We start from the raw sequence: 12630 nt of genomic DNA, 5'->3' as shown, positions 1-12630 counted from the left end.
AATTCCCTGGGGAAAGAAATAGCAACCAACTCCAGGATTCTTGCCTGGGAAATCCCATGGACAGAGGAGCTGGCAGGCTATAGTCCGTGGGGTCGCAGAGAGCTGGACATGACTGAGCATACACACACACATTTTATTTGTCCATTTTTTGACATTTGGGTCATTTCTGCTTCTTCGCTGCTGTGAATACCGCTGTGAACATTAATGTACATGCTTTTTTATATGACTATTTATAGATACATACCTTGGATATATATCTTGGAGTGGAGTTACTGGGTCACATGGTAACTCTTGGTTTAACATTTTGAAGAACTACCAGCCTGTTTTCCAAAGTAGCTGCACCATTTTATATTGCACCAGCAGTGAATGAGGGTTCCAATTTCTCTGTGTCCTTGTCGACACTTGATATTTTCTGTATTTTATTTATAGCCCTCCTACTGGGTGCAAAGTGGTATTTCAGTGTAGTTTTGATTTGCATTTCCCTAATGACTTAGGATATTGCTCATCTTTTCATGTGTTTAGGAATAACATATATCTTCTTTGAGGAAATGTCTATTTAGATACTTTGCTTTGTTTGTTATTTGCGTTGTCTGTTTTTTTTTTTAAACTTTAAACGTTTATTTTGTAGTGGGATATAGCCAGTTAAAAACGGTGCGGTGGTTTCAGGTGAACGGCAAAGAGACTTAGCCATATGTATGTGTGTATCCGTGCTTCCCCAGACCCCCTCCCATCCAGGCTAGCACATAACGTTGAGCAGAGTTCCTTGCTATACAGTAGGTCTTTTTTGGTTTTCTGTTTTAAATATAGCAGTGTGTACATGACTGGTTTGTCTTTTTATTATTGAGTTGTCAGAGTTCTTTGTATATTCTAGGTACAAGTCCCTTATCAGGGATAATGATTTGCAATTTTTTTCTCTCATTCTGTGGGTTGTCTTTTCACATTTCTTGATGGTGTCCTTCAAAGCACAAAATTTTAATGAAGTCCAATTTTTCAAGGTTTTCTTTGGTTACTTGTCCTTTTGGTGTTATATTTAAGAAACCATGCAATTCATTTTGATTGTATTTTTACAAAAGCATGAACAAGCCCAGGGAAAATTACTTCTTTGCCACATAGTTTGAGAAGCACTGGAGTAGATATCCTTGGGGATCTTATTCAAACGAAGTATAGATCCAGGGTGGAGAACTCTTTTCTCTGTGCTTTTGTTTCAGGCACTGAGAGCCTGGCAGGCCCCTCGCTTTCAGGCTTCCTTTGGTTTAGGTGGATAAGTGCAGACGCTTAGGTGAAAGGAGCAGCAGCTTTACTGTTGTATTTGTCTTAGGTACATGTATAGTACTTGGCATGTATATACTTGGCACATTATTGACAAATTGGAACATCTCTTCTTCCTCTCCCTCACCCAGCCTCTCATTTCCTCTTACCTCCTCCTCCCACTGTGTTATTGAGGCAAGAATCTGTTGTTAGCAGTTGTGAAAATCCCACTGGAATGTGTTCCTTTTTACCATAATAACAAGTAACCAGCTCTCTTTCCTTGATTTTATGAAAGGAACAAAAGCCATGTGATGATAGCAGAAATGGGCCTTTGCCACCACAGTTGTTGTTATTGATGGCGACAGGGGAGGGACGGGAAGGTGGGGTGTTTCCGACACCGCGTGGTGTACTTGAGAGCCTGCTGAAGGACTGGAGACTGGACAGAGTCATGGGGTGTTACAGGAGAACTGCCAGTCAGCGCTCGATCCCAAGAATGACTAGATAAGCGGTCCTGCTTTGATGAGTTTGAAGCTTATTAAGATAACTGGTGTTTGCTCACTTCTGTGGTTCTTGATTTAGAAAGATTTTTTATCTTTTCCATTTGTCTCCAGATTCCCAGGTGGTGAGAGAGTAATGGGGAGCCTCATAACTGACGGTGCTGAGCATCTTTTCATGTGCTCAGTGACCGTCCGTTTGTCTTCTTCGGAGAAATGTCTGCTCAGATCCTTTGCCTTTTTATTATCAAGTGGTTGAGAGTCTCTTACCATCATTTGAAATTTGAGGTTTAGTCTCTGGTTATAAGACAAGTGAATTATCTCAGACTCTACTTCCAAATCTTCTATTACACTGAGTATTTTCTCATTTGTTTGGACATCCTTTGATCTAAAAACTTTGCTTTCGAATTAGAGTTTTCATCTTTTCCATATGAATGCCTAGGAATGGGATTGCTGGATCATATGGTAACTTTGTTTTTAATTTTTTAAGGAACCTGCATACTGTTCTCCATAGTGGCTGTACCAATTTATATTTCCACCAAGGGTGTAGGAGGATTCCCTTTTCAAAAGGATACATGCATTCTGACGTTCATTGCAGCACTATTTATAGTAGTTGAGACATGGAAGCAACCTAAATGTTGATTATCAGCAGATGAATGGATAAAGAAGATGTGGTATATAGATACTGTGGAATATTTTTCAACCATAAAAAGAATGAAATAATGCCCTTTACAGCAACATGGATGGGCCTAGAGATTATCAAACTAAGTGAAGTCAGTTCAGTTCAGTTCAGTCGCTCAGTCGTGTCTGAGTCTTCGCGACCCCATGAATCGCAGCATGCCAGGCCTCCCTGTCCATCACCAACTCCCGGAGTTTACTCAAACTCATGCCCATCGAGTTGGTGATGCCATCCAGCCATCTCATCCTCTGTTGTCCCCTCCTCCTCCTACCCCCAATCCCTCCCAGCATCAGGGTCTTTTCCAGTGAGTCAACTCTTCACATGAGGTGGCCAAAGTACTGGAGTTTCAGCTTCAGCATCAGTCCTTCCAATGACCACCCAGGACTGATCTCCTTTAGGATGGACTGGTTGGATCTCCTTGCAGTCCAAGGGACTCAAGAGTCTTCTCCAACAACACAGTTCAAAAGCATCAATTCTTTGGCGCTCAGCTTTCTTCACAGTCCAACTCTCACATCCATACATGACCACTGGAAAAACCATAGCCTTGACTAGAAGTAAGTTAGAGAAAGTCAAATACCATATGATAATCACTTATATGTGGAATCTAAAAAAAAATGATGCAAGTGAACTTATTGACAAAACAGAAATAGACTCAGACATAGGAAATAAACCTAATGGTTCCAAAGGGGAAAATGGGGGGAGGGCTAAATTTAGGAATTTGGAATTAAAAGATCTATACTACTATACATGTGTCATTTTGCAGAGTCTTACATGAACACACACACATATATAAAATAGATAGCAAGGACCTGCTGTGTAGCACAGGGAGCTATATTTAATATCTTATAATAACCTTTAATGGAAAAGAATCTGAAAAATAATATGTATAACTTAGTCAATTTGCTGTACACCTAAAAATTGTAAATCAGCTGTTTTTGATCTAGAGTAAATAAATAAATATATCCATAGAAACTGTCCCTCTGGCCAAAGATAATGTGGGTCTTGGCTGACTTCAGCTTATATAGCAAAGAAGGAAATAGTATGTTTTTAAGGGATGGATAAAGAGACCCAAGAGAATTGAAACACGTATCTGTACAAAAACAGTCCATGACTGTTCATAGCAGCATTATGTATAAGAGTCAGTAAGTATAAACATGGTTCAGCTTATATGAGGCACTCACAGTAGTCGAGTTCATAGAGACGAAGTGGAATGGCAGGTGCCTGGAACTAAAGAAAGGCAAGAATGCCAAATTAATGTTTATTGGGTCAGGTTTTAGGTTGGAAAGATGGAAACATTCTGGAGGTAAATGATTGTGATGATCATTTAACAGTGGGAATATACTTAATGCCATTGAACTGTATACTTGAAAATAATTAAAATGGTAAATTTCATGTTATGTGTATTTTGCCATACACCAAAGAAAAATCAGTTGTCAAAAAAAAAACAAAAAGCTACAACAAGAGAAGTGCAATCAGAATGTCCTTCAGCTGATAAATGGATAAACAAACGGTGGTATATCCATACAGTGGAATATTACTTGGCAACAAACAGGAATGGAGTACTGACCGTGCTGCAACATGAAAACAGGCTAAGTGAAACAAGCCAGTCACTAAAGGTCATGTACTGTGTGAGTCCCTTTGTGTGAAATGTCTGCAACAAGCAGAGCCATGGAAACGGAAGGTGGATTAGTGGTTGCCGTGGGAGACTGGGGGTTGGGGGGAATGGGAATGACTGCTAAACTGCTAGTGGTTATGGAGTGTCTTTTCATTAGTAGGTTATGAAAATATTCTGAAGTGGTGATCGTTGCATAGCTTTGTGAATATATTAAGTACTAACCCCCCAGCGAGTCATACACTTTTAAACAAGTGAGTCTTCTGTGTGATTTATATCTCAATAAACTTTATTTTTAAAAAGGGCAAAAGTGTAAGCTTTACAGTGAGGGATCATGTACTGGAAGGTAGGTTTCTCTTCTGGAGGCATTTAAAAGGATCAGTATTTTTAGGAGTATTGATATAGCCGTTGGATATGCTGTTGGTATTTATTAACAGTCCTTATGTTCTGTAACTGTCAAAATATACTATTAAAACATAGCTTTTTAGGTGAGTGGAAGTCTGTGTTAGGAGATAAACGAGGATGGAGGTAGGGGTTTGGGTGGGATGTGGCAGAAAGCCCATCTAGATGGCTGCTGTGTTGTGATGTAAGTTGTAATTTCTCATCTTCTGGACTAGACTGTGTGTGTGCATCATCAGTCGTGTCCAGTCTTTCTGACCCCGTGGACTGTCGCCTGCCAGGCTCCTCTGCCCTGGGATTTCTCAGGCAAGAATACTGGAGTGGGTAGCCATTTGCTTCTCCAGGCATCTTCCCAGCCTAGGTATTAAATCTGCATCTCCCGCATCTCCTGCATTGACAGGTAGATTCTTTACTGCTGAGCCACCTGGAAGGCTCATTGGACTAGGTTAGTTGCTTTCAAACTTAACAGGAGAGGGACTCTTGAAATGAAATCTTGCGTGCTTTAGGAGCTGAGGTTTCGTAGGTGATGAGGGACTTCGTTAGGCAGTGTAAATCTCTGCTGGAGTGAGGAGGAGGGAGGAGGGGATGGACCCTTGTTTATGGTGCACCTGAAGCACTTCTGCAGGACTGTGGATTTCAGCCTGGGAAATTGATTTTATTTGTTGTACCTTACCTAGAGGTAAGGTAAATTTGGAGATGTTAGAACGTTTATCCTGGAAACATTCCCAGCTTATTTCTTACATTATGAAGTCTTTCATTTGTCTGGTTCTGTAGACCACTGATTTTCATGGTACAGGTTTCCCCCCAGCTCTGCTCCAGTCAGAATGTTAGACCGTGGTTAGATGGGGGTTACTCAGTAAGAGAGGAGTTAAGTATACAGTGTACATAAATTATGTGCAAGTCCTACCATGCTAGTATGTTATAATCTTTAAGAGCTTAAGAAATTAAATAATATTAAAAAGAAATAGATACAAAAATTACCTTCTTCCTGCTTCTTAGCAGATTGTTGTACTTACCCCATCCTGGAGACCTTTAAATGCCTTCAACTCCTTAGAGCCTTTCTGTGTTTTTTCCAGCTTGTTCTTTATGCAAGGGCTGGAGAGATGCTAGCCACCAGCATCAATAATTTAAAGGATCAATAAACAGGTGCTTATTAAGGAAACTATGGGTGATACTTTGTTTTTATTCTGTTTGGTTTGTGATTGATTTGGTATATAAAATTAAAAAGAAAAAAGAAGTAACAGCTCAAAAAGAGAGATCCTGCAAAATAGCAGCAATAATATTACACGTTTCTGATAACCTTAGAGCTTTGTACTCAGGTGTGTGCATATGCTTGTGTTTTATGAGGGTGTGGAGAGAAGCCCGGGACCGCATTGTGGGTTTCCCTGGCCGTTACCATGCGTGGGACATCCCTCATCAGTCCTGGCTCTACAACTCCAACTACTCCTGTGAGCTGTCCATGGTGCTGACAGGCGCTGCCTTCTTCCACAAGGTAAGAAAGGGCTGGCAGGACTGGCGTGACTCGGTAAGAGTTGAGCCTTTGTGTGGCAGTGAAATGCTGCTTTAGATAAAGATAGCTCTCCTAATGCTTCTTACGTATCCCATGCTTGCTAGAATTACCCGACTTCCGTCTTTAAAGACAGTGATCAAGATGGTTATAGCAACTCTAGAATGAAGTCAGGATGGGAAGGCCACCAGTATAATTGCACATTGGCCATTAGAAAATCAGTTTATCCTCCTGAGCACTGGCTCTCCCTCTGTAAAACTGAGCTCACTGGGGCAAAACATTTTCCAGTTTCCCCACAGCCATTCCAGACATGGCCTGGCCAACAAAAGGCTGAATCTGGCCCTCTCCTGATTGAGCCACCTCTGTCCCAGGCCCCACCACAAGCTTCTGTCCATTCAGGCTCTGCAAGTTCTGTTTGATTCCTTAGAGCTTTTAATGTTCACGTTGCCTCACATCCTGCTTTTCATTGAATATTTAGGATGCAGATCCTCCCAGTCATTACTCCTCTCTTATACTGTTGTATACTCTCTTATACTGCTAAACTGTTCTGTTTTCTTGCTCCTGACTCATTTTCTCTCTCCATTTCATCTGTTCTGTAAAATAGCCCCTGGGCACATGTGGCTGCTGAGCACTTGAAACGTGATTGGTCAGTGCTGAGATGTGCTCTCAGTGTAAAATATTGTACGTACCAGACTTTGAAAACTTGAAAGAAAGAGTGTAGACTGTCTCATTACTAGTTTTTAATATTGACTGTATGTCGGGTGAGACAGTGTTAGTTGCTCAGTTGTGTCCGACTCTGCCATCCGATGGACTGTAGCCTGCTAGGCTCTGCTGTTCATGGAATTCTCCAGGCAGGAATACTGGAGTGGGTATCCTTCTCCAGGGGATCTTTCTGACCCAGGGATCGAACCCATTTCTCCTGCATTGCAGGCAGATTCTTTATTTACTATCTGAGCCAATATGGAATGATTGTATGTTAAAGTGCAGTTATTTTGGATACACTGGGTTAAATTAAAATATATTACTAATTAATTTTACTGTTTCTTTTTATTTCTTAAAACTGTGGCTACTAGAAAATTAAAAATGACAGATGTGACTGCTCCATACCTTCCCTCCCAGGTCCTCTCTCTGGGCTATGAAGAATCCCTGTTGTGGGATGGTCAAACTGCCTGTAGCCTAACTTCACAGAACACCTCCTCTGTCTCCTTGATCTGGTTGAAACCTGACTTTTCCCTGAGGACAGTGCTTCCCCTTCAGCCTGTTTCTGTATTCCTTCCAGGGACCGTGATTGAAGCTATTCATTTCCCCAGACTTGTACCGTGGAGCCAGGTAGAGAGAACCTGGCTCACTGGTGACTCTTCTTGACAATTGCTTCTCACTTGTCGTGTGAAATCTCATTTGAGACTGGTCGTATCTGTCTTGCTCCATCTACCGACCTCCTAACTCATCTCTTCATGGTCAGCAAAGATGTTACCACCTGGCCCATCATCCTGATCTCCACTCTGTGCTCTCCTGAACAACCCAGCCAGGGCCCTGTCTCCCTATAATTATTGAAGTATTACAGGGTTCTCCTTCTGTCTAGTGCTTTTCTTTTTTTAATTTGATTCCCATTTTATACTGGAGTATAGTTGATTTCCAGTGTTGTGTTAGTTTCAGATGTACAGCCAAGCGATTCAGTTATACATGTAGCTGCTCTTTTCCAGATCCTTTCACACAAAGGTTATTATGGAATACTGAGTAGAATCCCCTGTGCGCTGCAGTAGGTGCTTGTTGATTGTCTAGTTTATGTGTGATCGCCTAGTGCTCTTCTTATTTTGTGTTGTCCTTACATCCTCTCAAGCTCTTGTGGCTTTTCTTAGCGTCCGTAAGCTGTATTCCAGCCCTGCCTTTCCTTGAGAGCTTTACTTGTAAATTTATTTTCAGGACATTGCTGTATTTCTCTCTAGTACGTCAAACTGAACTTTTACCCAAAAAGCTTCCTTGTTTGGCCTTTGAAAGAAACTAAGTAGGTCTTCCCTAGTCTAGAGCGATCAAGTTATTGTTTCTTTTTATTATAAATGCCTATCAGTAAAAACTTTTGGTACCTCACAAATGTATGGATGTATAAATTATAGTATGTATACTATACTTAGAGAAATAGTATAGTGTACCATACTTATAGAAATTTTTATATGGTTGAGATAAAGATGAAACAGTTTCAAAATAATAGTCTTACTAAATTCTTAAATTTTAGTGAAAGCAATATGACTGAACATGCATTATTATTTTTTAAAATCTTGATTTGACTCTTTGTATACTGGCAGGTCAGTGTTCTGTTTCTAAATTAGTCTGTTTCTAAATTAAGCACATTTCTGATACTTTGTTTTAATCACTGTCCCTGGAAGAAATACCTTATTGCCCTGCTTCCAAAGTCCTGATGCTTATCTACCAATTTGGTAGCATTTTGTTGAAATTGTTGAATTTTCATCTTCTATGGCATTGTTCAATTTTTTTAAGCAAACTAATGAGCAGATATTGCATTTTATATTTTAGAGTAGGTTCTAAATTCACTGAAACTTTTAGAAGATTTTTAAACAGATTACAAAGTTTTTCTGTATTTTAAAAATTATTTTTGACATAAAAATCATATAATAGTGGAAATACTTCTAAATATTTGTTTTCATAATGCTTTCTTCATATACTTTTAAGTCAGTTCTTTTTTCTTATAATGTCGTGTTTCCCTTGATAAAGATATGGATTGTTTTTAATTAATAAATATTCTCATTAGCATGCTAATGATAGCTAGTGGCCGGTTAAGGGTCAACCTGTCTTTTTGTAAAAGAAAGATGTATAATTCATCTTTTAAGTTTAACATCTCTTAAGTATTTTGCCACAAGATAACCAGCAAACCACTGTTTGGTACAAAAATTTTATGGTTTGTTTGCTATATAGATTCTACCATTTAAGGTAAAAAGATACATAAGTCAGTTTTATTGGACACCTCACCTGTTCATTTATCATCAGCATATTGCAACAGATCTCGATTACCTTTTGGTGTGTTTTATGGCATTTGTTTACTTCTGTGGTGTAAATATTCTTGCCATGACTGAGTTCAGGTTAACATGAATCATTGAACATGGCTTTTGGAAGAGATGAGCAATTACATGCCAGTTACATAGTCTTTTCACCAGACAGTTGTAATAGGCATGAACAACCTCAGGATGGCAGTAAATGTGGGACTTCCCTGGGGGTCCAGTGGTTAGGACTGCACTTCCACTGCAGGGGACGCAAGGGTTCCATCCTTTGCCAGGGAACGAGGATCTTGCATGCCTTGCAGCACAGCCAAAAAGGTTAAAAAATGATGATGGTAAATGTACTAAATAATTATAAATGTGTTAACTAGTTAAATAAGTGATGTGCTGTAGGTATTTATTGGCTGCTAATATAATGTATTTAGTTTTCAGTTGTCATTTAGTCGCTAAGTTGTGTCTGACTCTTTACAACCTCATGGACTGTAGCCTGCCAGGCTCCTCTGTCCATGGGATTCTCCAGGCAAGAATACTGGAGTGGGTTGCTGTTTCCTTTTCCAGGGGACCTTCCCAACCCAGGGATAGAATCCACGTCTTCTGCATTGGCAGGCAGATTCTTTACTGCCGAGCCACCAGGGAAGCCCCTTAATTTTAAGTATGTGTAATTCTATTTTTAATAATGGCTGTTTTTCATAACAAGGTCACAAAATTCCTAAAATCCCTGAAAGTTCAGCAGTCGACATTCATTGGTAGATGTGAGGCAATGCACACCTGTAGACCTTGTGGGACGTTTTAAGAACTTAGGCTTAATCTGAGTGAGATGAGAAGCCATTGAGGGGTTTGGAGTAAAAGAGGCACATGTTTTAACACGATCTCTCTGCTGTGCTGAGGATGGACTGGAGGGAGGAAGGAAGGCAGCAGGGAGGCTGATGAGGAGACCGTGGGCCAGAAATGAGGGTGGCTTCGGGCAGGGGTAGCCTGTGCCCAGACTGAGGAGTGAGGCGCTGCGGGATTGGACGGCTCATCCCTCAGTGACTTACTGAGGTCTGAGAGATAACCAGACTTTCCCCCTCGCTTCCCCTTTGCTTCGTCAGAACGCTTTCAGCTGAACTAGTGTCCAGCTGGATTTGATAGATCTCTGTGTTGTTGCAGGATCACTGTGGTACCAAGGAGACTGCATGAAGGTTTGGTTCCCAAAGAGGGTGATGATGGCAGCTTGGATAGGCTGATTCTTCAGTGCGGGAGGTCTGCCTTGCCGGTGCTCAGCACCCCTGGACCCAACCCTAAATGCCAGTGGTGCTCCCTGGAGATTGCCACACCCAGCCTCCGCCACAACACGCTTCCTGACAGCGCTGTGCGTGTTTTTGCTGAAAGCCAAAGAACTGTGGCCTCTAACACAGTATGTGCTTCTGTTCCTGCCCCAACAGTATTATGCCTACCTGTATTCTTACGTGATGCCCCAGGCCATCCGAGATATGGTGGATGAATACATCAACTGTGAGGACATCGCCATGAACTTCCTCGTCTCCCACATCACTCGGAAACCCCCCATCAAGGTAAGGCCCCACCGTTTACGGGACTGGGGGTGCATGTGCACTCATTTCACGTGCTTTGTGGTCGTGCGGTGCGTAACTCACCGTACTTCGGAATCCTCATCTGTAAAATGGGATGATGAGGCCACCAGCCAAATAGGATCACCTTAGGGTTTAATGCGGGTCTTCACTTCTTAAGGTGTAAATGGATAGAAATCAGTGATTGGAATTTGAATGGGGAAATGTTACATCTCTAATTTTCGCTGGTCTTGAGTTAAAATTTATCCTTTTTATCAGTTATAAAACAGGCTGTAATTCATAAGAGGATTGGTGGTGACTGATTGTTCACCAGAGCTCACAGATATTTTCATATCACATTATGTTTATTGTGAAGTATTGTTAACTTTGATCACTTTGAAATTATGGCAGTTACGAACTTTTCCCTAGATTGTGTTACTTTTAAAAGAGTACATATATTTCTGTGTTTCAGCATTACCTGTTTACACTGTTATTGTTGTTCAGTCCTTCAGTCGTGTCTGACTCTTTGTGACTCCATGGACTGCAGCACGCCAGGCTTCTCTGTTCTCCACCGTCTCCCAGAGTTTGCTCAGATTCATGTCCATTGAGTCAGTGATGCCATCTAACCATCTCATCTTCTGCTGTTTCCTTTGTAATTTCTTACATTTTACGTGTCTAAAAGCATTCTAAGGAGGGTCCACAGGCTTCCCCCCAGGTTGCCAAACCAGAATGGAAGGTGGTGTGTCCTTGGCACCCAAAATGTAAGAATTTCTGAGTTAAAGTGTATAAAACTGTAAGAATAGTGCCCAGCACCTAAGTTCTTCATAAGGTATTTATACAAAACACACGTACCCTCAAATTTGTAGAAATTTGAGTTCTTTCTCTGTCTTTGAGTTGGTGAATAGATTTGACCAGACTATTAACAATTTCATACTCGGTGCTTTTCATACTTTTCATAAAGACCAGTCCCATCACCATCTCTGTCATTATTGTAGATTCAGACAAGTGGAAGCTCTCCTGATGAGGGCTACAGTAAAGGGCTTGTAACAGTTAATACTAGAGAATCTGTCAGTTCCAATTAATAGTATTTATGACTATGCTCTGTCAGTCTTTTAAGTTATAGATTCACACTTGATGTCCTTACGTTCTTATCAAAAAATCGTATTATTTAATTTTATAAAATAATTTTACCTTCATGGATATCATTAGGGCCATGAGTAAATGATAATTTGGTGTATATTTCATTCTTCTTATTGTACATTTTGAATGTAAGTTCTAGACTAAGTAGCCACTAGGCTGTACTAATAATGATGGTCAAATTGTAGCTTTAGTTTTAAGCAAGAGTGGTAACTAGAGAACATTGATTCCAGCAACAAAGCATAACCGACAAATGGAGAAGCACTTGGGGCTTTATACCCCAAGGTATAGCATTCATACCTATTCCAGCCTTTTGCCAAGTGGGGCTCAGGGTTATAACTTAACTCCTGGTTACCACATAGTTTCTTAGATTCTTTAGCCTTCTGCTAAAGCCTCGTAAGAGAAGAATAATTAGCAAAATAATGCACCAAATTGTGTGTTTTTTTTTTAAACTCTGAGTGATGATAGTATTTTTATATAAAATAACATGTTTTCCAGGTACAGTGGTAGATCTGATAGTAAATGATAAAAAAGCATACTTCTTTGTAAATTCTAAGGAAGGGAGGCAAAGGTCTTAAAAAGAAATTAATGATTGGTGCACTTTTCTGTTCCTTATTTATCCTTTATTGTGTAACCAGGGACTGGACTCCAGCCAGATGTTTGCTTTCTAATTATAACTCCCTAGTCGATCATAAGACATTATTCATGAAAATTTAAAGTATCTGAGTGATTAGGTACCTAATAATACCATCAGTCACATTAAGCACTCACAGATATGGTGCATTTTTCATCTCATGGAAGCATGTTTGTTCTGTTATTAGGCCACTGTTTCATTGGTTAAACATCTCTCCAGTGTAGAGAGTGAGGTGGAAATAATTTGCTTACGGTATACATGATTCTTTGGCTACCTGATGTGAAGATCTGATTCAATGGAAAGACCCTGATGCTGACAAAGATTGAAGGAGAAAAGAGAAGGGGGCTGCAGAGGATGAGGTG

General features: G+C 40.4%; 1 protein-coding gene across 3 annotated transcripts in view; it reads left to right on the top strand.

Moving 5' to 3' along the window:
• The window catches only part of EXTL3 (exostosin like glycosyltransferase 3), a 126339-nt gene that overhangs the window by 103485 nt on the left and 10224 nt on the right, over positions 1 to 12630 (top strand). For all 3 annotated transcript variants that reach the window (XM_043890802.1, XM_043890804.1, XM_043890801.1), the window contains exons 5-6: positions 5780 to 5924; positions 10375 to 10503. In XM_043890802.1, the coding sequence (XP_043746737.1) occupies positions 5780 to 5924; positions 10375 to 10503 (274 nt within the window). The remainder of the gene's footprint in view (positions 1 to 5779; positions 5925 to 10374; positions 10504 to 12630) is intronic.

The sequence above is a fragment of the Cervus elaphus genome, chromosome 29 (genome assembly GCF_910594005.1).
Source record: "Cervus elaphus chromosome 29, mCerEla1.1, whole genome shotgun sequence".
Lineage (NCBI taxonomy): Eukaryota > Metazoa > Chordata > Mammalia > Artiodactyla > Cervidae > Cervus > Cervus elaphus.
Note: the sequence above shows the minus strand (reverse complement) of the source record. Positions and strands in the feature narration are given on the sequence as shown.